We start from the raw sequence: 24895 nt of genomic DNA on the forward strand, positions 1-24895 counted from the left end.
CAGATCACTTGTTTTTTTTTCCTTGTGAGAAGCTGTGATGCATCAGAGAAATGCTACAGTAACAGAGTATTAAAGAAGTGCTATAACAGTGTAACACCTCCCCCCCTCCCCCTACCATCCTTCTCTCTCTCTCTCTTTTCCTCTCTTTATATCACTCCACCTCCTTCGCTTCCCCTCCTAACTTTTATCCTCTCTAATTTACAGTCTGGTGAAGTTCAGCTGCTCATGGTGGGAGGCGTCACCTCAGAGAGATTATGACTCACTAGAGTTCAAGCTGTAGGGCTATAAAATATTCATTGTTAGGAGAGGTTAGGGAGTCTGTCATTTTCAATTCAACCCTAAAATCAACTTAATATTTTTTTCTACTCTTCCACTATCTACCATTTCCAACTTAAAGAAATAAGTGGACGTTTAGAGAAAATGTGTGAGAAAGTTATCGAGGGTTGGATGAAAATATCTCATGTCTCTACAGTGAATATGAAGGTGACGCCAGCAGCTAGTTAGCTTAGCTTAGCATAGTGACTGGAAAAAGGGTAGACTGGTTCTGTTCAAAGGTAACATTGTCTCTCAAGCTCATTAATTAACTTGTTTTATTTCACTTGTTGGAGTTGTACAAACACCAAAGTGTAAAACTGTTACCAGCCAAGAAATAGTCCAACACATAATCCCGGTAAAATAACAAATTGTCATTTTCTACACTTCTTTTAAGAATTAAACTAAAAAGATAGATAATTAGTGAGTTTAGAGATACTGGAAGGTAGACATGCCAACACAGCTGTTTCCCCTTGCTACCAGTCTTTACACTAAGCTAAACTAACTGGTTGCTAGTAGTAGATTAGTATTTTATGTGCAGACATGAGAGTGGTATTGATTTTCTCATCTAACTCTTTGCCAAAAAGCAAATAAGCGTAGCGTGTTTGTCAAAATGTCAAACTATTCCTTTAACCCACACAAAGACAAGCAAACACTGCAAAACAGACTTTTATTCCGTGTCCATTATTAAGCACATAATATTATTTGAAAGGTCACCTGTGGAGTGAGTTCCTTCTGACCCTAGGCTGATCTTGCCAGCCCGCTCATGTGACACCATCCGAGCCAGTCGCAGCCCTTCATCCATTAGCGTTTGCTGTATGAGATGGCGACTCCAGTTGGTGGGGTTGGAGGTATCAGAGTGAGGACGGGGGGATGGAGACTGGTTGCACTGGGAGCCGATGTCTAACAGGACACACAGATCTGGGTGTGAATGCTGTCTTCAAACATGACATTTTTATAGAAGAAGAAAGAATGTCTGGAGTAGAGATGATCTAAGGAGGAGCAGCGCTTATTTTAATGACATATATCTGAGGTTTTTACCATGTGATACACTGTCGAGGCTTTCTGCTGATAAGCTGTCGTCGTCCGCCCTCTGGGTCAAGCCCTCTGAGCCCTCCACTCCAAGAAGTGACGACACACTCTCAGGCACAATTACCTAAAACACATCGCTGTCAGTTCAGTCCTGATGGACCACTTCAAGCAGCTGACAAGTGCCCTGAGCTTAGGCTGTGTTTACACAAAGTGCCGCGTTAGAATCACTCCTGAGTCTATCGAGCTTTATTAACTGGTGGAAGTGCTGCTCTGAAGACTCACCTCGTGTCTCGCTCTCTTCTGAGACAGCACACTGTTCTCATCTACGTTTGTCCTGCAGGAATAAAACAATCAAGCCATTTGAATGTGGAAAGCTAACTTTTGGTCCCAGAAACATTATTTCTATTCTCTGAGGAAGACTGAAATGTGGATGAAATCTTCAGAGAAAGAGAGAAAATGGACCTTGATTATTATTTTTTTTTGCCCAAATAAAGACACTGTTATTTCACAACAGACAAAACACTGAACACAGTTTTAATTCAACTTGTGAAATGGCCTGCAAGAACTATGATTTAGCAATAAAACTATGTATCTGCTATAATTCTATATACAGTATGCAAATTAAAGGGTGGATACTCAAATGATGGGACCCGACGGAGCCTGAGGGTTCGGGTCAGGCTTGGCCACATAGATCAAACTTTAGACTAAACGGGTGTAATTGTACTTGCAAATATTTCATTTGTAAATGAATCCATGCTTCTTCTTTAGTCTAATTTAATGTGCTAGACTTTGTATTAAAAATTTAAATGGTTAAGTGCATGACAATGCTATCCACAGTATCAGACACATTAGGGCCACAGAAAAACACCACACAAACTCAACTGCGTCAGGCTTGGACAGAAATATGTGGGCCGATCCATACTCTTATGCAAATACATATTTGGGGTAAGGGTGATATTTCAATGCCATGTGATAATGAGCACAAAGTGACCTTGTGTCTCAGTCTTCATGTCTGTTCTTATCATGTTTATAGTAGGAATTTTTTTGCTGCTCTTGGTGCTAAAAATCTGCTAATGGTTATAAAAGTACATGAAAATGTTTTGTGCACATTAACAGACACACAGGATGTTTGTGCATTCCTGTGTAGCTCTAAGGTTAGCTCATTAAACAAACACTACCGAGGTTGGAGTTTAATTCCCACTCCGATCTGAACCCAGTTCATTCTGACAATGAATGCACTGGTGGGAAGGTGACTCATACAAACCACCTGGTGAATGTAGAATATGTTTAATTCAATACGTGTTTTTTTTAGCTAAGAAATTAATTCAGATTTATTCACATGTGGCTTATTATAACATGATGCTTTTCTGCCTCGCACACATATTATGGAGGGTCCAGACTTGGCATTTTTCTACAGTAATGAACCTTTACAACTATATTCCTGATTCTCTAGCTGATTTCATTCTCAAGGCTGAGAAGCCATCAACACAATGTGTGTCAGGTGAGGAGATCATTTGCTGCTGGTGAACAGATCAATCTCCTCTACAGGTGGAGCTCTTACCTGGCATGTTTTAGTGTGGAAGTGTAGGCACATTTTCTTGCCACCTGCCGAGCCAAAGAAAACAGCTCCACCCGTCTCAGCAGAAGGGCATTGTCGCGCATACAGAACTGAGCCGCAGCTTCATTGATGATCAGCTGAGGAGGAAAAGCACGGAGTGAAGGAGAGATGGACACTGTGAAAGTGACATCAGGACAAGAAACCGCTCATCTTTGGTTGTGTATTTATTTGTGTTTAAAGCCGCCATTACTATGATAACTTTTCTTTACTGACAGGTCCTTGTAGGTTTGAAACATGAAGTGATGTATTTAAATGCTTCATCTCAGCTCTTTCTCTGATGTCTTTACCTCATGATGTGTGAGCTGCTTGCCTTCTCTCCTCTTGGAGTCAAAGCGTCCATAAATGAGACTGTATTTTCGGATCTCCTCTTCCTTGTTTACATCCTGGGAACCCATTTTGAAGATGTGCCCCACTGTCTTTGCCATCTTCTTGTTCATCCTCAGCAGAGTCTTCACCTCTGCCGGATCTGACCGGGGTAGGGTCCTGAGGAGCCGCTCCACGCACTCCACCACCGCCCTCGCCGTCTCTCCGTCCAGCTGTCCCCCAGGCCAGGCTGACAGAGCTCCTGGGCCAAAAGAAGCAGAGGAGCTGGGAGATGTGGAGGGACCAGGAGGACATGTTGACAGCAGAGGTGGGCTGGGTGGCTCCTCCTCTATTCCAGATGTAGAGGCCAAAGTGCAGTTCCCATCTGGCTCTGGGCTGAGCCAGTGTGGGTCCATGGGTGACAGTTTTTCTCTGTAGTGTGTGTCAGGTGGCTGTGGGGAGGCCTGGGAGCAGGGGCTTCTTGGACTCCCACTGTGCATTGGAGTAAGACACGCCCGATCCTCTCTTTCACACGGCGACCCTGGCTGCCCATTGCTCAGAGACTTCCTGGGCCCGCCTGCTGACCCACTTGTGCCTGTCCCATCAACTTTGAACAGTGGAATGCCCCCGAGAGGAACATTAGAAACGGGCTGGCTGAAAAGGGCAGGGTTCGCCGCCCAGTCTCGGAGGGCCTTTTGCAGCCTACGCACATGCAGTGGCTTGGTGGCCATGCCAACTAGTGCCATGATCTCCAGAAACTCCTCCTCCGCTGCCTCACAGAGCTGCTGCACGTCGTCACCACCCTGCTGGATGAAGGTTTCATAATAGGCCAGCAGGTTGGCCCTCTGCAGCACCCGATAGAGCTGCAACTCCCCAAGTGTGCGTGGCAGAGACATGGCACACAACACTGGAAAGTTTAGGCAGGAGAAAAGAAAGGCATAATCCTGCAGGTAGAGAAATCCTGTACGAGTTATTTCTTTAGAAAAAGACTTTGTCATCTGGACTATACACAGTAGGCCTATTTCAGTTTCCAAACCCCTCTACCCAGATGAAATATTAATAACAACAGATGCATATTGGAAGTTTAAGCATACTTTGGAGCTGAATAGGACTCTCTATATAAGAACAGTTTCTTCCCTTTTCTACCCTTTCAACGACTAAATGCTTGAGTTTACATAAACCTCTCTTACCTTCTTCAGCTCAGGTAGACGGATGTACGGAGAGGAGACCGGCGTAATTACGCAAAGTGTCTCTCTAGCCACTGATGTCAGGTCGGTACTCCCGGATTGAAACTGATAAATGAAAACATATGAAAACTAATGTCGATTGATCGATTAGAGGAAATGACTTTACATTTAGACTAAAGTATAAAACTCTTTCATTATTGACTCCAGTTCAGATAAAACCGTCGAATAAAGGCAAATATTTCGGAGCTAAATCTTAGCAGAAAACATGCTCTTATTATCCTATTCGTCTCTTACCCTTGTTGCCTATTACTGAAAGCGTCCCCGGCGCAGATTGGCGTAGTAAATCCCCTTTGCGTATCGTACTTCGTCTGAAATCACTGGCAGAAATCCTCCTCCGGCGCACCGTATTGGTTGCTGGCTGCCTTTTTGCTGTCTGTGTGGGCTGGAGAATGACGGGGGCGGACTGCAGCACGCCATCTGACCGAAAAAGAGCCTTCCTCTCCCGGTAGAGAGGCGGCTTTCAAATTGGAGATGTGGGTGGTGGCGGCGGGGGCTTGAAATTAACCCTCTGTGTCTTCAAGATTTGTCTATCATGCAGAAGCTTTGGGGGTTCCCAGAGTTTTGCCATGTCAAAGACCTCTAAACGAGTCGTCAGCCCTAGCACTGGGTCTATAGTCTTATAGCCTGCTGAGAACAATGAACAGATGTGACACGTGGATTTTACCGAACAGTCTATTTTAAGTAGGAGGTTGGTGGTCGTAAATTATACTGAGTACAGGTGAAACTCCAGTACTTTTATAATGCTGACATTAGGCTATTTGGGTGCAAAGTTAAAGAGCCAGTTCACACAAATAAGCTCCTAGAATCACCCGAACTATCAGTGAATTCCACGCGTTGCTGGAACATAAAGCTCATCCAAATTGCGTTGTTTTCACTGTGAAACACTGTTTCGTGTACATACACTGTTTAATGCGTCTTTAATTGAAATATGGTAGGTTAAATTCTTCAGTGGACAAGACTCATTACATATCTGTTTTACACTTATGCCATATATCTTACAAACCACACTACACACAGAGTGAATATAGCACACTTTGCCAGCTCCGGTATCAAAAACAAAACACTATACATATCATTTTAAACACAAAGTACATATTGCATATAGTAGGTTATAGACTACTTTGTATTTTATTATGGTTTAAGGAAGGGTTGCATTTTTACACACATTCAAAACTATTCTCATTTGGAACGAATTGGTTGATTGGTTAGTTGATTGATCTCAGGGTTATGTTGCAGGATCTAGGGAGTAGGTAAGTGGGGAGTCCCATTACTGTAATTGTCTGGAGAAACTGTTATCATCTGTGCCATAAGAAAAAGGGTTAGGTAGATGTGAAATGTATACTTTACGCAGCTACACTATACACTACACAGCTTGTTTGGGTGTGGGGACTTGCCCGGCAGGTAAGGTCTAACTAAAATACACTACTCCCCTCTGTGTTTGTATCTTGACTCATACTAAGAACAATCTTCTCAACCTTAAGCACTTTGTTTGACAGTCATTTTAAAAATTTCTCCTTTGTGACTCCCAGTTTTATGGATGTGTAATACAAAATAACTGGAATGATCTTTTAAGATTTCCTTTATGGAACTAAGGGGCCTAACTCAAATTATGTAGATGAGGGTGTACATATAGGTGGTGAACATTATTGTGGCTCACTGGATGACCACAGACAAGAAAAGCCCACAAAGACAGGACAAATGACAACAAAGATATGCACAATGACCACAGAACATGGGTGTCTTGCTCTTATTTAGAAGGGATCATAGAAGGCACGCTCTGCTGTGCCCGAGGTGCAGTTTTTGTGTCTGTGTCTGAGTGTGAGCTGGGTGGAGTGGGTCTCTGATTATGTTCTCTGCTCTTTTGCGACTGTGCTGTGTGTATATTGTGTCCATAGAAGGCTGTTCAGTCCTAATGATCCATTATGCAGTCTTTATGACTCCTTGAGGAGCTTTCCTCATTGCCTGTGTGGTGTTACCATACCAAACTGTGATGCCAGTGGTGAGGACGCTCTCTGCCAGTCCTCTATAAGCCTAAGTGAGGGGGTGACGGTTCAGACCAGCTTTCCTGATGAAGTATAGCCGCTGCTGGACTTTCTTCACTTTGGCAGCTGTGTTCAGTGACCAGCTCAGGTCAGGTTTCACCTGCAAGCCCAGGAACTTGTCCACCTCAGTTCCTTTGATGGTCAGAGGCAGCAGAGGGGAGGGGTTCTTCCTGAAGTCTACTATTATTTCTTTTGTCTTCCTGAGGCTGAGGTCCTTCTCCTCTCCATAAACAACACATAAATGTTGTGCACCAAGCTTCTGTACCCCCCCCCTCGGAGAGGCCCAGGATGGTGGTGTCATCAGCATATTTAATGATGGTGGCACTAATGTGCATTAGCTATTTAGTGGGTTAGCTTGAAATAGGAAAATAAACTGCTGGGGGTGGTTTCACTGGATATATTAAGCGGAATCTAAAAATACTATAAACAGTATTTGAAAGGTGGTTGTTAATTATCAGCTGCACCTCTAAAACAATAGGTGGCAGTAGTGCCCCTATGTTGTTTTCTCACAGAAGAAGAATACGGAGAGGGAAAACGAAAGCAGCAGCAGAAGAAGTCGCTAAAAAAAACAAAACAAAAAAAACAACACGGACACTTGGTTGTCTGTTAACAAACAAGGTTACAGTTATCTGAGAGGTATATATGACCTGTAGTTTGTTTGAATGTAGAACTGCAAAGTAATTTGATTAGTTATTGGACTCGTCCGGTGTTCAAAACGTGCTTTAACTTACTCGTCAAACCCCATAGGAAGGGGAAACAGGCGTTAATATTAGCTAGTCCCGCTCGTTATACTTTGAATAGCTAACAGTTAGCAAAGTGGTCGGTTGGTTGTTTGCTAGCTAAACGCGTTGACAGCTAGTTACTGTGCTGTCGTTTTATTTTCCTTTGAGACCATATTTAGAGGAAATAAAAGACAGGTTAGCCAGTGAGATGGAAGCTAATTTTAGCCCCTGTACTGACTGTCTGTCATCCTGCTTACTGGCTGCTTCCTCATGCTAACAGGCTGTTTGCTAACATTAGCCACCCTTTAAAACAGATGTTTTTGTTAGAGTTAAATTAATAGTTGTCAGACACCCAGTCTACCAGACAGGACTGACAGTTTTAAATGACTGTTTCCCCCTTTTTATCGTTTCTAAAAGGTCAAACGTTTATTACTCCAGCTCGTTTAAGATCCCCTGTGTTCCTCTTTGACTAACTAAACTAACTGGCAAACAGCAAATTAGTGTAATTGAATGTAACCTGTGATGCGCTGTTAACACATGTACGTGTTAAAGTAAATCTGAATGTAAGTTATGTAACTACGTGTCTTGTAAATTTGTCATTGATGTATTACATTACGTATTGGTCCCTATTCGGGAACAACTCCTTCAAAACCAAAGTGCCAGTTTCATATGTGAGGAAAGGTCTTCATGTTGCACAGTCCTGGTAAATTGAATTTAATTGTGATAGTGACAACACTTTACTGTAATATAAAGCCTCAAAGTTAATTTTTTTCTGGCCTCCCCAAATTTTGCTTTTATTTATTATAAATTTTAAATACATAATTTATTTCTTGATGGCATATTTTTAAGAACTTTGAATTGTTAAGTCTAAACAGTTTCTCATTGGAGCTTTAACACATACTTTTAACACTGAATATTATATTAGTTTTTGATTTAATATCTATAAAATGTTAGAAATGTCCCAGGTCCCAGGGTAAAGCTGTCAAATGCTCAAACATTTTGTCTTATTATCTGTCCAAAACCCAAAAATGGTGTAAAATGGAGAAGTCCTCATATTTTAAAAAATGTCTTGGCGAATGTTTGACATTTTTGCTTTGTAGTTACCTTAAACTATTAATCTATAATTAAAATATTTGTTGAATAATCTTCTGTAAATCAACTTTGGCTGCATGGTTTATGTAACTTTATACTGTGATGCTGATAATTGCAATTCTGTTGTCAGGATGCCCATCTCTGCTGCTCTTAGTTGTGTTTGTTTTTGTTTTGTTTTTTGGAAGGTGTAAAATGGCGTACTGTAAAATAAACAAATGCTAACCTATATTCTAATCTGTTGCTTTCCAGAAACCAACCTAGTGCATGATGTGAGTTGCGAGGCCTTTTGATGCTGCAAATGGCTGCTGATATGGTGGACCTGAACTTGACCCTCAGGAGCCCCCAGTCTCATCTTTTTGAGTCTGGGGAAAATGTTGCCACAGAATATGAATATATGGTATCATCTTCTATGAGTTACCACTTTCACAGTGCTTTAGTCAAACAGCTGTAAGGAACATGGAGAAGGAAGCAGCTGAGAAGAAGATGGATGGCGTTGACTCTGACGTGGAGTTCCCTGATAGTGATTCCAAATCTAGTCAGGGGGAGGTCAGGGAGTCTGATGATGACTGCGAGCAGGAGGACAAAACAGCCTATCTCAAATCTCAGGGCACCTCAAACCCATCCACTCCACAAGACTCTGGAATTGGCAAGGCAGAGTATTGTGGATCTACAAAGGCCAAAGAGGAGGGCGAGGAGTCTTCAGATGGGCTTGAGCATGGCGGCACAGCAGATCATGAGAACTCGCAGGTTATAAATCAAGAAGAAGACGAAGCTGCAAAGGAGCAACACATGAATGGAGAGTCTGGTTGGAGAAATGTGGGAAGTGGAAAGAGGTGCAAACTGAGGAGCAGCAGTTCTGTGTCAGAGCAGGGCAGTCAAAGTGCTTTTGCCTCCATTCAAAAAGGCAGTCTTATGTCTAGTGGTGGCAGGCACAAGCAGACCCGCAGACGTAGCAACCACCACCACCATCAGAACCGGGGCCGTAGGCGCACAGGCAAACAGCTGGTCTTAGCTGTCAAGGAGATGATGTCAGAGTCTCTCAGCTTCTGGTGCATCTCCTGTGTCCACATGATGATTGAGATTATTGTCACTTTAACTCACAATTGTGGAGTCGGTGTAGAGACTGGAGGCATGAAGATTTACAACTTTGTGCAGCAGCTCCTTGCAAAGATTACAGATATACAAGGGATGAAGGCGGATGCTAGTCGGATTCTGAAGGGGACTAGATGCACTGCAGCAGACCTGGTTGATAAAGTTGTTAGGTCAGTGAAGTGGGTAAAGACAGCTGCCTTATCTTGTTTCAGACTTTTTTGTGCTTTGGTTATTCTTGGGTCCCAGTGGGCAGTTGGTGCACTGGTCCGACTTGGTGGAGAGAGGGGAAAACGCTATGGGACAGCTTTTCAGGAGTCAAGGATTTGGAAGAGCATGGTGTCCCTGTTGGAAAGGGGCCGAAGCTGGTTCAGGAGAGATGGCCATGTGCCACTGTCCACACCTGAGTCGCCCAGCAGAATGGGAAGGGGGCAGCCGGGCCAGGAGCTGGAGAGACTGCTGGCTTTGGCTGAGGTACCAGAGGACGAGCTTGACCCCTTTACAGTGCTCGGTGTGGAGGTGCATGCCACTGAGGCTGAGCTGAAAAAGGCCTACAGACAGCTGGCTGTCCAGGTGTGTGTGTGTGTGAGAAGTGCCTGCGATAATGACTAATAAACTATGTCTGAGGCTGTGAGTTTTTCCTCCCTTACTCATCCAACCTTTTCCTCTCATTTCTCTTTCAGGTCCATCCAGACAAGAATAAACACCCACGAGCTGGAGAGGCATTCAAAGTACTGAGGGCTGCCTGGGATATTGTCAGTAACCCAGAAACACGAAGAGAGTATGAGTTGTAAGTACACAGGAAAAAGTGGTTATCAAACTATCTTCAGAAACATTTAATACATTTATTAGCCTGTTTTTTTTAATCTTTTGTCCACTACATTAATACAGTTCTCATAACCATTTTCTGCTTTTGGAAAGTTGTAATATTGATTTGTTAGAATTTAATATTAAATGTTTTTTACCATCAGTGGACACTGACCTTAATTTATTTGCAGTGGTCTTTGGTTGTTTCCTGCACTTTCAATTTATGCACAACATGATAGTTCATAAAACATCCTTAGGCCTGTAATATGGTAACATAACACCAACCAGTCTGTTTGGTACCCACAAAGGAAGCGCATGGCAGCAACTGAGCTCTCAAAGTCCATGAACGAGTTTCTCACAAAACTGCAGGACGACCTGAAGGAAGCCATGAACACCATGATGTGCACCAAGTGTGAAGGCAAACACAAGTATGTTGCCACACACCCAACATCATCACACAGCTGTGGGAATGTTAAACATTGTGTATTACACACTGCTGATTCATGCCTTGTGCAGTAGTCTTGGACCACAGTCTTGATTTTGTTGTGACCCTGTGTGTGCAGGCGGTTTGAGATGGATCGTGACCCTGCTGAGGCACGCTTCTGTGCTGAATGCAACCGTTGCCATAGTGCTGAGGAGGGGGACCTGTGGGCTGAGTCCAGCATGTTGGGCCTGCGCATCACATACTTTGCCTGTATGGATGGCAAGGTCTATGATATTACAGGTGACCATCAGGTTTTTATTGAAAGATTATCTGTCCTGCCCACCAGCAGCTCACTAGTAATACATGCTGTAGTTTGATTAAGGAAGCAGATGCTACCAGTACCTGTTACCCTGGATATCTGCACAGGTGAAAGCAAAGTTCTTGGTTACACTTCTGATCTCTGTGAGCTGTGGCAATGCTGTTGTCTTTCAGAGTGGGCAGGGTGCCAAAGAATAGGCATTTCTCCTGACACACACCGTGTGCCCTATCACATCTCCTTTGGTTCAAAGAACAGTGGCAACGCCACGCGACACAGGTACGGCCCCTCTGGTGTTTAAACTGAGACACTAGCAGCGCAACTGTTATCATTCTTTTCTTCATATACAGGTCGTTGTGGCTCCATGGTGCTCAAGCATATATTACCTTGATCTCTTCCTCGTCACCTACACCTGCATTTTGCCTTAGATGTGTCTATAATCTTATTTTGGTGAATAATTTTGGAGACTTCTTCTGCAACATCTGGCATTGCTGTTTGAAAATATGAAGCAAACAGTGCAGTGAGAATAAACATTTTGAGGCAAATATTGAGAAAAACGTTTAATAAAATGTAGTTTTTCAAAAAAAGATGTAGAAGTATGTAAAGATGTAAATATATGCAACTGTTCTTTGTGTTGTGGTCTCTGCTGACAAAATATCTCCTCCTACTGCAATACATAAATGTATATTTTTACCAGCATCCTGCTGTGGTGTGTAGTGCAGGAGGGACTCCTTTTTGTGTTGTGCGATTTTGTGATGATGATACTGACAAATAAATAAATAAACCTACACTGTTCACACTAAACACTATCATCTTGCCCCTAATGTCTTAACTGGGCTTAATTTATTGTGTTCATATCCTGTTACAGCTTGACCACCTATAAAAGTAAAAACCATTAAACTTGCGTGCCCAGTGTAAAAAAAAACAACCTCTGACCTTTCCAACCTTTCCTCTTAGGGCACCCTCGGAGCACGCCACAGGTCCGACCAACCCTGCTGATCTGCAGGACTTCTTCAACCGCATCTTCAAAGGAGGGCCTCCTAATGACATGGCTGCCAATGGGGGCTTCTTCCCCTCAGGTCCGCTGTATCATCACCCATCTGGTGATGGCGCACCCCCATTCTCCCCTCCCCCAGGCCAGACAGGTTTCTACATGCCGGGAGGTCACCGGCCAGAGTCCAGCGAGACGTGGGCTGAAAGTGGCAGACCGCCCAGGAGGAGGAAGAAGGTACGGAAGCCCTTCCAGAGGTGAAGTCTGCTGTCTTCTCAGTGTATCGACACAGGGACACAATAAATAACAGCCATGTTTATCTCTGGCCTGTCTCTCGGTCTGCCAAGATCTGAGCTGGAGAGGGGTCATGTGGGTATGGCTGCAGTCAGATCATCCAGAGGGGAGAGAAAGAGACATGTAGACGAGTATAGAAGGAGAGAGGAAGAGGTGGCAGTGATGGTGCTTTACCTCTCATTTTACCTTATTTTGTGTTGGTCTTTAAGACGACTGTAGCCTTGGCATCGAAATTGTTACCGGGATGCTGTAATGAAACATGTTCCTTCATTAATTTCCTGCCAACTCCAACAATGCATGATTTTTTTCACCTGAATTTTGACACTTAAGTTGTCTTATTTTGTTGTTAGTGTTTTGTTTAAGCACTTCAGACAGTTGAAAACAGTCGCGGTCAGTGACTGTGAACTGCTGATCGCTATAATTGACATGGCAAAAAAAAAAAGAATTGGGCAGCTTCACTGTCAGTGTTACATCAGTGGCATGTGGATCTACATCTAGGTCTGCACCCCACCCACCATACCCCAGGAATGAATCCAAAGCAGCCAAACCCAACACATCGGAAGTAAATTTACAAAAACAGCAGCAAATCTAGCCTGTGTGCAAGTTCCACATTTGTGTTGGTGATCCGACCTGATAGGGGCCAGTTTTTAACAGTTGAATCAGGGCATTGTGTGGCTCTGTGTTGGTAGGCATACAGATGGCAAGAGCCGGTATGCATGGCTTGTCACATGCAGGCACCCCCCTGCATTAGAGATCCACTGCGGTGTTTCAAAACTTTAAAGATGTCCCCTTGACATTTTGAAATGATATATTTGTAACGGTTAAAAAGATGACATAGATTTATACTGCCCCCTGTTGATCCCCTGTGTAACTACACCGCTGACATCTGACATTTGAATTAGGCCCTGTCAAAACATGTCAGTCACAAGGTACAACAGCTGACGACCAAATTTACTGATGTCATTTGAAATCAGAAACTGTGCTGATTTGTAAGTATTGACCCAAACCTGACCTATATTCAAACTTGCAATGTTTTTGTTTCAGATCAAAATCTACTATATTTTGATCACTGCAAGTTTCACAATAAACTGAAAAGTCAGCAGTTTAAAATGTTTCCTGCTCCATAGGTTTACCTGTTGCCAGAATTTTGATATCATCCTTTCCCCTTGTGAAGTGCAGTTTTATGTCTGCTATGATGTTTTCAGTGTACATTAAACAAAGACATTTACATCAGTGATCTTCATCACTCAGAAAAATAGACATCCACAATCATTCAAACCCAGATAGAGAATAGCTGAGGCTTGTTTCCATCCATCTGTCACCTGACCATAAATATTCTGACTTGTAAATTGTGCAGTGACATGTCAGCTAGTGAACGCAGGTTATCAGCCGGATGTGGTTCAGCTTTCAAAATGTCAAGGTCACAGATTTACAGAGAATCTAATCTAAATCCAAACATCTGATTTACTTTTAATCTCACCAGTGTCACTGTATGTAACAACACGATGGGGCCACGTAACCAACGGTTAGTTGTAGTTTGGTTTCTAAAATGATACATTTTAATTTTCATCACAAGTTCATTTATAAAAATCTGATATGTGAAGCCTAAAGCTGTAGTAAATTGAAATGGGGGTATTTTTTTATACTAACAGATGATGATTTTTTTTATTTTTTTGTTGCTTGTTTTAATTTGCACACCCACCCCTGTAATAAGATCAGAGGGTTTCTGAACAGTCATCTGTGATTTAGCCCAACCAGACTCCTCCAGCTGCAGCTGAGTAGGAGGTGTAAGCTCACTAAGCTAACAGCTCATTTGAAAATTAATATTTTTTTATTTTTATTTTTTTAGAATCTGAATATTAAATGAATGACACATTTTTGAGTTGCACAAGCATCACACTCCAGTCAGCACTCTGGAAGGACCTGAGTATCAGGACTTACGGCCTTGTCGTGCATAATGTGGGTTTGTGTAGTGGCTTTAACAGATGAACCTTTGTTGCACTTACTGTTTGAGGTGATTGAAGCAAGACATGTTTCTCTTCATGTTTCAAATAGTTTTCCTCATATATTTGAACAGTTTCCCAGACAAGGATGGAAGTGTGGTACACTAAAATAAACTCAAAGCATTTTTCACAGATTAAGAACAGAAACAGTCCTTGGATTAGTGTATTCTGATAAAAAGAAAGGAAGAAAGATGAGCCAAAACTATTTTTTAAAGAGTTTTTACATCAAGGTATACTGTCAAACCTCTGTTTGGGAAACTACCCACATCACACACACACGTTTTCCTCAGTGTTATCACTTGAGAATGTGCAGTGTTGTGTGTTAAAGGTTGCAGTTTAAGACAAAACAAAAGAGCCAACACTGCAGTTTTTCCCCTTTTCATGTTTTTAACAGAATATGCATAAGTATTGCAAAAAATATCTGACAATCATCAGGGTTTTTTTGTAGGGATTATGAGGCGAGTTCCCTGGCTGGCAAACAGTTACTTACCACTGTTGGGTTGCTTTCTCCTGCTTTATCTGGGTTTCAGAATAAAGATGATTTCCTATCTGCACAAAGTTTGTTCTATGCTCATTACACTTAACAAGTAATTCATCAGATAAAATCCATAATAAAATTACAACATTTAAATGATACATGGTGACAAAGTGAGGTTACGCATAACAAACATTGCTCGCTCAGGGCTCCCATCCTTCAAACTGTCCTGAGACTTCATTTTACTGGACACCCACACTGAAAAATGCTCTGTGCCACTGTTGTAGCTCATATGGTTTTTCCATTCTCTGACCTTGTTAACTAATGGAGCTATGGCCATGGTAAAAGAGGGCAGGGCATGAACATCCATCTGCTCCTTACAAGGATCTGTTTCTGAGAGGTGCAGTTTCCTGCTCACAGCCCGATTTGAGGCTTTTGTAGCCTTTTACAGGTTAAATAGGGTGGAAAAAATGTACTTTTCACAACTGCAGGTTAGGCACCTTTAAATCCAAGAAAATTCCTTCACATCACTCAGGAACAGTACGGTGATGCCACATACCTGTAATCAGCTGTGTGGCAGTGAGCACTCAAGCTCATCCTAACTCAGAGAACTTCTCATTATGCGACGTGCAGACAAACTATTACAAAGTTTAGCAGTGTTTCATACATGCTTATTTAGCCTGGACTAAACAATTCAGAGATAATGCTTATATTGTCATAGCTGCTAGGAGAAAGTGGCCAGATTGAACTGAACCTCAGTCTCAACAGCCCAACCAGCATCAGAGCACTCATTTGTTTCTTGTTCCCAAATTAACTCGACTCATTCCAGTTTTGTTCTGTTGAATGTTTCCCCTCTGGTCAAACTGGTGCTGACCTCCAGTCTGGGAACCTCTGATAAAGACTAAAGAGTATTTGCAAATATTATCTGACCCAGACCTGAAGTTTACTTTGTAAAATATACTGTACACTTGGATATATATCTGGTTAAAACATAAGACAGGATTATTCATCATTAAAATATTTTCCTCCTGTGCCTCCAACTTTATTCTTCCAATATAGAAAACGTGAATATGATCATATATGCAGTAACTGCTTGTGTGCTGATGACATCTTTTCACTACAGCTTGCCTCTCAGAGCTGTGATGATGCTGTGGAGCTGGGAACAGTCTCGATAAGCCACCAGGCCCCCGTGGTTAGCCCAGCGGTCAGCTCCTTTACACTCAGTGTGAGGCTGGTGATAGGTCAGTTCTGTCTGGTGATCCTGTGCTCCACAGCTGGAGTGTAAAGTCTCAGTCAGGTCCACCACCCCACCTCCAAGAGCTCGGAGCAAGGCGTGAGGGGCGCAGGAGTCCCACTTAAAGGTGCTCCCCTCTGAGAGGATGTAGATGTCTGCCAGGCCCTGAATGACACACAGGATCTTGTAGCCAGCTCCTGAGGCGTACATCAACTTGTCGGGGCCGCACAGAGAGGTCAGGGCTTCCTTCACCACCTGCTTCTCGCTGGAGCTCAGCACCACGGCGAGACCTTGGCCCCTTTCAGGCTTGTTGCTGGGCCGGGACAGGGAGCAGATATTGATGTCGCCACAGGACACACCCCAGAAGTGCTTCCCCCTCCAGCTGTGAGTGCAAACAGCAGTGGAGTGTTGAGAGTATTTTACTTACACAGTATGTGTATGCTACACACACACACACACACACACACATATATAGTGTATACTGTACAGTATTGTATAATATATAATAATACTAGTAGGACAGTGTGGGAGGGTAGAAAGGTACTTATGCTGTGTAATGTCTTCCACTATTTCATGGCACCATGACAACCAGTGTGGCTCAACAACGACTGAGACATCTTAATAAATGCAAGCAAACAGAGTATATTTAATTGTACTAGTGGTTTGGCCTTTGTTTTGTCCCGTGTAGTGGTGTCTCTGAAATTACTGACACGCATTCTAGGAGAGCTTTGGTTTAGTGTGCCATCCCTCAGTTACAGGCCTAGGCTGGGATCCTCCCAAAATTCTCTGAGCTCCTCTTCTCTGCCCCCCTCCTATCGCCTCTCCATTAGATTTTTATATGCCGCCTTTACCTGCTGTTAAATTTGTGTCTCCTCTCTCCCATAGTGTGTCTGCTCTCTCTGTCCCCTGTACCTCTCTGCAGGTATCCATGGCTCCTGAGTTCTACCTTTCTGATGAGTCGTCACTGGTCACATTAACCTGCTCACTGTTGGTTTGTTTGTTTGTTTGTTGTTTTGCCCATCAAGGGTTCCTCTGTTAAAGGGAGTTTTTCCTCTTTGCTGTCACCAAGTGCTTACTCAAGGGGGCTTTGTTGGGTTTTCCTAAAGTGCCCTGAGAAAACTGTTACTGTGAATTGGTGCTGTACAAATAAAACTGAATTGAACTTCAAGGGTGATACAAAGGAAGACAAAGACGCCCTCACAATGCAGACTCCTGCCAAAGATTCACTCCAACATCAACATGAAGACTGACTGTTACCTCATCATCTAACCCCCCGAGAGCGTGACAACTGACCTGACAGGTAAGGTGTGTGTGGTCATACTCAGTGTTTCTCCAGACTTTGAATGTCAAAACAAAACCTGAGCTTGCAAGGTGAGTTGTAACCATCCTTCTTAAAGTTCAACATTTCAGATAAATGACACAAGCTAGCCAATCCACAGATTTAGTTAGCCCGTTGTTGTTCAGTGTTACCACAAAGATTAAAGAGTTCAAGAATTTACCGTCCACTGACAATTCCTGATAACAACAAGTCCTAATGAGTTAATTAAGGCCTGCCGGCTTAATGAAGTGACCACACCTATTCCAAAACTACTGTACAAGCCACGGTTACAGTTTGTTCATCTCATGTCTTAATGTGTGTTAGCTGCAGGGGTTGTATCTGCTTCTCTTCACTTCAAAAATCAACTAAATATGAAACTTTTTTTTAACTTACCCTCCACCTGTGGGATCTTTGTAGTTGAATGGCTGATTGATAACACCCATGACAGGCCTGCCTGTGCTCCGGAGGTACACCCCAATCAGAACCAGAGCACAGTGCAGACCTGAGGGGCACAGGTGGCCCTCCTCCAGCACCTCCTCTCGGCCCTCTATGTACTGGCTGGTGGCATCTTAATTTAAAAATAGACAAACAGTTCTCACTAAGGTCTAAGATAAGCTGTTTCAGCTTCTAGATAAGTTTCCAGTTGAGTCTTTCACCTATGGGGTCGATCCAGATGCCAAGCTCTGAGGGGCTGAGCGGCACTGTCAGGCCTTCTGTGCTGGCGTCGATGGTAGCCGGGTTCTGGTGGATGGCTCGAGCCAGCAGAGCTGCTGCTATGTGGTCACCATCCAACACTGTGGCCAACAGCGCAGCAGTCTGCTGCTCTGTATCGCACACAGTGACTGTCACGTTCTCCCCTGGTGTCGCACAGAGACCGTGAGACTTCATTTGATTACTTCACCACATATTTGCACACTGCAATGACACTCGTATACTGATCATTAGGCCAAGTGTATTTTTAAGCCCTAACAGAGCTAAATATTAATTGACCTCCCCACTCGCACAAAGAGACCGTGAAACCAACCAGTGCACCTACACTGGCACAAGGCCTCACCCCAGTTTCTTCTGGGTGTCAATGTCAGCTAACTGAACTGAAGGTTTAAGTCACTTATAAGCAATAATGCCAAATAGTGTTCCAGCTTCTCAAATGTAAAGAACTGATGTTCTTCTTTGTTTAATGCGACAGGAAACTGAATACCTTATTTGCTGATGTTTTATACAGTATTTAAATAAGAAAATACTCAGCACTTCTAATGCTAATATCAACTACAGTAATTTAAAAACTTGGCAAACAAAAGAACCATTCTACAGGATTACTTAATAATACAGGACCTGCGTTTGTTCATATCACACTACAGTTGTACGAATTCTGCACCGAATGACAACTACAGCAGCGGGCCCCTGAGGGTCAGGGAGGCCCAGGAGCCTGTTTTTCCTGCTTCATACACCCTGGACACTGGCATGTACAGCATGTATCTTACATTCCTAGTAATATTCAAATGAAAATTTAAAGTTGATAAGCTGGAATGCCATTACCAAGCCCATTTTCAAACTTGTTGGACTCCTCTCCATGGATGAAGCCAGCCATTTCGGGGAACTGCACAAAAGAACAGATGGGACCTAGTTTTAAAACACGCAGTCAACTTTCAGTTTGTTTCCACAGTGCGTAACTGACACTGACTTATCCCACCTGGGCGCCAACATCATGTCGGATCATCTCCTGGATCACCACGTCCGCAAGTGTCTTGAAGTCCTGGACGAACTTCTTGTTCTTGTCATCTCCAGTCTTCTCCTGCACAAGAAGCTGAAAGAGCGGAGCCTCCTGCCTGCAGACCCGAGCCACGTTAGCTGCTTTCTCAGCCACCTGCAGCAGCAGCCTCAGCAGATCAGCCATGCCTGAACAGAGGACAGGAAGCAAGGGCTTAGTTAACAGACAGATGGAAACTTTGTGTGTGCGAAGAAGAGAGAAAGAGAAGCAGAGTGAGAGGGAGGAGGTAGGGCACACATACACACACTGAGCTAATTATAGCCTCAGAATGAAAACAGGGCTTTAAAAAAAAAAAAGACAAGAGCCTGAGGGAAGGATGTGGTTTTAGCTTTTTGCATATAAGCCTCCACATATCTCCGTTTCAGTCAAATGCCTGATGAATTTTGCAGCTCCTCCCAAAAAAACTAATACCAATTTCCAAATAATTATTTAAAGTATGCAAAACTTTATGACAAGAGACTGTATCATAGAGACATAAGGCAGAAAAACACCACTGAGGCCTGTAAAGTGATCACTGTGTGCCACATAGACACGGCTGAGTGCTGGTAGTATTGAAGAATATTGCAGTACCTATTTGTTCTTCTAGGGATGGAAAGTCACACCTCCATAAAACCTAATAGTGTCAGTTTAGTTGTTTTGACATGGAATTGAAGTCACCTTTACTCCAGCCAGCTGTGTTACGCTCATAACGTTCCAGTGAACAGGAATGACAGGGTTAGCGTAGCTTTAATAAGAGGGGAAAATACTACGATGGAATGACTGAAATCTTACCGGGCCCAGGTTACACACTGCCTATTTACCTCTCGTCTGCCCGTCTCGGTAACTTTTCCTCTCCGCCCAGTCGTCAGCCTACGCGGACAATTTATGGACTTACGTTTCAATAAATCAGTTGTATCGAAGCTCTTAATGGAACCCGTCTGCTCTGGTGTCTTTACGTCAGTGCGAGTTTCCTATAGAAAAGAAGGGCTGGGGCGGACGGTGCTCTAGGCCGACAGCCACAAGGTTCAGCCAGGAGCGTAACTGCAGCGAGCACGGTGCGTTTGTTTTACAAGGTAAAGACAATACGGAAACCGAGCTGCGGTGCGTTCAAGTGCAAATTCGAAATTCAAGGTTCCCGGTTTGAGATTTGTATGTCACACATTTATTTATTTAATGCTTTGAATAATGTATATACATTTTTACAAAGACCAAAACAAATTAACCATGTTATTAAAGTATGATTAATCTTAATACATTTTGAATTAAAGGTCAGTACAGTACATTCTTTTAATTAGTACTTTTTTTGCATCCCAGCAGTTTTCTTGCACATTTAAATTCATATCTTACACTTCAGCATTTACAATACAACCAACATTTTTATAAAATATTAATTGTGGATGGAGTTTTTATCCATCCATCCATTATCTATACCACCCATTTGTGACTAGGGCCGCAGTTGTGAGTGCGAGTGGTGGGAGCCTATCCCAGATGACACTGGGCAAGTGGCGGGGTACACTTTGGACAGGTCGCCAGTCTATGGCGGTTTCATGAGTTTGGCTGTGTATATACAGTGTTTTGCCATTATGACGATCCTCTCTCTGTTTGCCTCTGTAGGGCACATTTTTAGGTAGCTGTACAATATGTGTTTGACATTTCAAAGCTGGCACAGGCAGAGCATCTTGCTTTGGTTGGTGCTATATTATAATTACATTACAGTGATGTCCTAAATATATTATATTTTCACATTTCACATTTTAAAATTGTTATATTACATTGCTTTAAAAGTGCAGAGCACTTCATCAAAATCGGTCTCCAGGATCTTGTCCTGTAAAACCTTCAACCACAAGCATATTGTCGAGCACTATTATTAATGTAAGAGGACTATTACAGAAGATACAGTATGTCCTCTGTGATAGGTCATGTCAACTCATTTTTGTATTTAGATAAGTGTTTAACAGCCAAAAAGAGGAAATTAATATTTGCTTAAATATGTGTACATGTGTAACTTCAGTATCACACACAGAGTAGGAAGTATGAGTTTAACGTCCTTTGTTTTCACAGTCTATGTGTAACCTTGTCTTTTGCTATAATTATAATGGTTATAATTAGTTTTCTTAAATATTCTCATTTCCCCCCCTGCAACTACAAAGCTTTTTTATGCATTTACAACTTTTAATTTCTCAAACAGATGTGTTTCATAGGTTTACAAACAGTATATGGATCTACAGGCTTTAGAACATAATTTCTGAACATGATTTCAAGTATTACTGACTCTGATTTTAGCCCATATAAGTGTTATGAAAATGCGTCGGATTCAAACAATGCATTTTTTTCCACCACTTGATGCTTTTGAGTTATCTACAGCCATTTATTGATAAACTACATGGAATATGTCAGACATGAACTTGGACAAATCAAGAATTCGCTCTTAAAGAACTCAAAAAATACATGGAAAATGAACCCATTACTCAGCTCATATGCAGGCTCACACACACACACACACACACACACACACACACACACAATGACAAGGCAAAATGGAGAAACTTGATCATCATCAAATGACACATTTTAGGAGCAAATGGTTTTTGGTCAACGCCCTGATCACTAACATCCATTAGGCATGCATTAGGTTGTGCAGGGCAGATGAGAAGTCTTGGTGTGGTTGATCAATACAGATTAGTGTCCACAGTAAACTGGGTGAGGCAGTCAACACACTTCTGGAAAAGCCTTCAGTCCTACTTGGGGTGCTTACAATACAGACGGATTTCTCAAGATGAAGGTAAGAAAGACTAAATGTTTGAGGTGAAGAATTTATTTTGGAATATTTAATGTTATAACAGTGTGACAGGTTTGTAATGCATGCATGTCTGTATAAAGCCAGGAACGACTTATTATAAAGCCAGGAACGACTTATTACCTGGTGGAATCCAAAAGTTATTTGATGAAAGGGAAGGGGGATATAATTTAAGGGGTCAGTTGAATCTAAAAGTTCATGCTATACGTACAACCAAAAAAAGATTTTATATTTCTATAAGTGGGGTCAAATTATGGAATAATTTAAGTGTGGACATGAAGAACAGTACTAGAATTGAGGAGTTTAAATATAAATATAAATGTATGTGTCATTCAAGATATATGCAAGATTAAGAGATTTAATCAAGAATGCATGAAGGAAACACTCTGTTTTAAATTTTCTGTGTATTACTTGTTTGGTGAAGAAGAGAATTAACTATGTAGAGATACTGCTTGCAGCCAATGATGCATGAAATTTTTTGTATAAGATGATGTTATGGGGTAGGACTGGATAAGTCTGACTTCTTCCTACTCCATTCAAACATGTACTAGGTATAAGCAAACTGATTCTGGATTAGTATTGGTTGGATTTGTGTAAATTATGTGTGTGTGTTGATATCATTTGTTCTGCATGCTTGAAAGAATAAATCAAATCAAATCAAATCAAATAAACATATAGAAAAAAAAATCTATTACAACATACTCATGTGGGAGAAAAACATATGATTGTGTTTTGGGAACTGATTTAAAATATTTGTTGTAGGCCTCAAAGGAAAGCATGTCAGAACTGGAGACTGCCATGGTCACCATCATCCAAGTGTTTCACAAGTATTCGAGTCATAAGTGCAATCTGAAGAAAGCAGAGCTTAAAGCACTTATCAACCATGAGATGAATAATTTCATAATGGTAAGTTATGAAAGCGTTTTTAATGTTTATGGCACAACTTGTCAGAGTAACAGTTGCAATAACACATAAAACAACTTAAAAATGGGCTCTTAATAAATGTGTAATTTTTATGTGTACTTTGAGACAGTGTGCAACAATTAAAATGTGTTGTTGTATATTAATGATGGTAAAAAACAAACTGCGCTGGTAGTTTATATTCATGTGGCTGGTTCATCTATCAGCCGACTGTCAGTCCGACACTAATCTTCTGTACTATCATGACAGCCTTTTGGATGAATTCACCATTTGGTGCAGACATTCAATATTTAACTTTACACTAACCTAGCATGTAAACAAAATGTTATGTTTTCAAATGTGGCAATGTAGAAATTTCTGGCTCAACTTCACCCACTGACAAGGGAAAAACAAACTGGCAAGGCAAAGAGCCCAGCAACATTTACAATGTATAGAGCAACTTAAAGGTTAAGACCAGTGCATTTTAGCTTGTAGTTGGGATCTGTTTAAAGCATGTAACAAAGAGCCATTTAAGTAGTACAGATATGTATATAAAACTACCAATCACATACATAGACATGCATGTCAGCCAATAAAAGCACACACTCAGTGGATTGAGTATATGGTCATGTGGTTATAGGCCAATCACATTCTCAAATTGGTAAAGAGACAAAGGGAGTGTCTATTAATTGACACTGGTGACATCACATTTGGGCAGCACAGCGCTGTCGCCTCACAGCAAGAAAGTTCTAGGTTCGAGCCCGGGCCCTTCTGTGTGGAGTTTGCATGCTCTCCCTGTGCCTGCATAGGTTTTCTTCTGGTACTCCAGCTTCCTCCCACAGTCCAGAGTCATGCAGCTTAGGTTGACTGGCAACTTTAAATTGCCCCTAGGAGTGAGTGTGAGTGTGTGTAGTTGTTTGTCTATGTGTCAGCCCTGTGATAGACTAATGATCTGTCCAGGGTGACTCCACCTCTCACCCAGTGTCAGCTGGTATTGGCTCCAGCCCCCATGCGACCCAATTCATGAATAAGTGGTATTGCTTACATATGCATGAGAAAAATCATTGAAATGTTTAAAAACAGTTTTCCTCAAAGAAACATAGGAAGAGATTTGGATATGTCACCCTCTACAGTGCATAACATGATTAAAAGATTCAAGGAGTCTGAAGGGATTTCAGTGGGTAAAGGGCACAAGCCAAAGCTGAATGACTGTGCTCTCCGATCCCTCAGATGCCACTGCATCAAGAATCGTCATTCTTCTATAAGCGATATAACCACATGGGCTCAGGATTACTTTGGCAGTGTCAGGCACTACAATAGTTACATCCATAAATGCTGCTTAAAACTGTGCTGTGCCAAAAGGAAGCCCTATGTCAACAGTGTCCAGAGGCGCAGTCAACTGCTCTGTGCTCTGAGGCATCTGGGATGAACCATCACACAGTGGAAACATGTACTGTGATCAGACAAATCAATATTTCAGGTCTTTGTTGGAAGGAATGGACGCCATGTGCTCTGGACCAAAGACAAAAAGGACCATCCAATCTATTACCAGCAACAAGTCCAAAAGCCAGGGTCTATCATGGTCTGGGGTTGTGTCAGTGCCCTTGGTGAAGGTAACTTACACGTTTGTGATGGCTCCATTAATGCTGACAAATGCATAGAGATGCAGGAGCAACATATGCTGCCTTCAAGATACATCTTTTCCAAGGATGCCCAAGTATATTTCAGCAAGACAATACAAAACCTCATACTGCACATTACCAAGGCCTGGCTGTAGAGGAAAAGGATGCGAGTGCTGGACTGGCCTCCTTGCAGTCCTGACCCATCCCCAGTACAGAATGTGTGGCACACTGTGAAACAAAAATTGCTTCAATGACCAACCAAGCCTGATGCACGCCTTAAGACTTGTTTGCAGGAAGAATGGGACAAAATGAAGAATGGGACCCCTCCTTGAACCGCCACCTTATTGTGGTGGAGGGGTTTGAGTACCCGAGTGATCCTAGGAGCTATGTTGTCGGGGGCTATATGTCCCTGGTAGGGTCTCCCAAGGCAAACAGGTCCTGGGTGACAGGTCAGACTAAGAGCAGTTCAAAAGCCCTTTATGAATAGATTAAAATCAAGGACCGTGACGT

General features: G+C 42.4%; 4 protein-coding genes across 11 annotated transcripts in view; 2 read left to right on the forward strand and 2 right to left on the reverse strand.

The window, feature by feature from the left end:
* nab2 (NGFI-A binding protein 2 (EGR1 binding protein 2)) overlaps nt 1-5153 on the reverse strand; it is an 8255-nt gene extending 3102 nt beyond the window's left edge. The window contains exons 1-7 of one of the 3 annotated variants that reach the window (XM_020593169.1): nt 4747-5153; nt 4456-4557; nt 3250-4209; nt 2906-3039; nt 1627-1678; nt 1354-1468; nt 1030-1215 (exon numbers count right to left, since the gene is read on the reverse strand). In XM_020593169.1, coding sequence (XP_020448825.1) covers nt 1030-1215; nt 1354-1468; nt 1627-1678; nt 2906-3039; nt 3250-4161 — 1399 coding nt within the window. In that variant the 5' untranslated portion in view covers nt 4162-4209; nt 4456-4557; nt 4747-5153. Of the gene's footprint in view, nt 1-1029; nt 1216-1353; nt 1469-1626; nt 1679-2905; nt 3040-3249; nt 4558-4746 lie in introns of all 3 variants that reach the window. The other 2 variants (XM_020593168.1, XM_020593167.1) reach the window with 2 other exon arrangements.
* A 1903-nt stretch (nt 5154-7056) lies between these two features.
* Nucleotides 7057-13290, forward strand: dnajc14 (DnaJ (Hsp40) homolog, subfamily C, member 14). 3 transcript variants are annotated; one of them, XM_020592839.1, is made up of 7 exons: nt 7057-7190; nt 8618-10030; nt 10141-10247; nt 10573-10692; nt 10828-10988; nt 11181-11283; nt 11962-13290. In XM_020592839.1, the coding sequence occupies exons 2-7, from the start codon at nt 8825-8827 to the stop codon at nt 12254-12256; spliced, it is 1992 nt and encodes a 663-aa protein (XP_020448495.1). In that variant the 5' UTR covers nt 7057-7190; nt 8618-8824; the 3' UTR covers nt 12257-13290. The 3 variants fall into 3 exon arrangements, with proteins under 3 accessions (XP_020448495.1, XP_020448496.1, XP_020448498.1); XM_020592840.1 differs by lacking the exon at nt 7057-7190 and adding an exon at nt 7228-7839; XM_020592842.1 differs by lacking the exon at nt 7057-7190 and adding an exon at nt 7864-7979.
* Nucleotides 13291-15772: 2482 nt separating this feature from the next.
* inpp1 (inositol polyphosphate-1-phosphatase) lies at nt 15773-20124 on the reverse strand. 4 transcript variants are annotated; one of them, XM_020592845.1, is made up of 6 exons: nt 19962-20124; nt 19010-19215; nt 18856-18916; nt 17976-18176; nt 17713-17887; nt 15773-16383 (listed from the first exon to the last, which is right to left on the reverse strand). In XM_020592845.1, the coding sequence occupies exons 2-6, from the start codon at nt 19211-19213 to the stop codon at nt 15885-15887; spliced, it is 1140 nt and encodes a 379-aa protein (XP_020448501.1). In that variant the 5' UTR covers nt 19214-19215; nt 19962-20124; the 3' UTR covers nt 15773-15884. The 4 variants fall into 4 exon arrangements, with proteins under 4 accessions (XP_020448501.1, XP_020448499.1, XP_020448500.1 ...); XM_020592843.1 differs by having other exon boundaries at nt 19888-20124; XM_020592844.1 differs by having other exon boundaries at nt 19859-20124.
* Nucleotides 20125-21748: 1624 nt separating this feature from the next.
* LOC109956213 (protein S100-B-like) overlaps nt 21749-24895 on the forward strand; it is a 3907-nt gene continuing 760 nt past the window's right edge. The window contains exons 1-2 of the mRNA XM_020593165.1: nt 21749-21848; nt 22626-22769. Of these exons, the coding sequence (XP_020448821.1) occupies nt 21843-21848; nt 22626-22769 (150 nt within the window). The 5' untranslated portion in view covers nt 21749-21842. The remainder of the gene's footprint in view (nt 21849-22625; nt 22770-24895) is intronic.

The sequence above is a fragment of the Monopterus albus genome, unplaced genomic scaffold (assembly GCF_001952655.1).
Source record: "Monopterus albus unplaced genomic scaffold, M_albus_1.0 scaffold18.1, whole genome shotgun sequence".
In the NCBI taxonomy this organism is placed as follows: Eukaryota; Metazoa; Chordata; class Actinopteri; order Synbranchiformes; family Synbranchidae; genus Monopterus; species Monopterus albus.

Bases quoted from the DNA above. Each gene is read 5' to 3' on its own strand.
- inpp1 (XM_020592845.1), bottom strand. From the start codon at position 19,213: ATGGCTGATCTGCTGAGGCTGCTGCTGCAGGTGGCTGAGAAAGCAGCT. The intron at 18,177-18,855 runs GTAATGGCATTC...GTGCGACACCAG, and splicing joins CAAGTTTGAAAATGGGCTTG to GGGAGAACGTGACAGTCACT. The intron at 16,384-17,712 runs GTAAGTTAAAAA...TTGCACTCACAG, and splicing joins AAAGATCCCACAGGTGGAGG to CTGGAGGGGGAAGCACTTCT.
- dnajc14 (XM_020592839.1), top strand. From the start codon at position 8,825: ATGGAGAAGGAAGCAGCTGAGAAGAAGATGGATGGCGTTGACTCTGAC. The intron at 10,031-10,140 runs GTGTGTGTGTGT...TTTCTCTTTCAG, and splicing joins ACAGACAGCTGGCTGTCCAG to GTCCATCCAGACAAGAATAA. The intron at 10,248-10,572 runs GTAAGTACACAG...GTACCCACAAAG, and splicing joins ACACGAAGAGAGTATGAGTT to GAAGCGCATGGCAGCAACTG.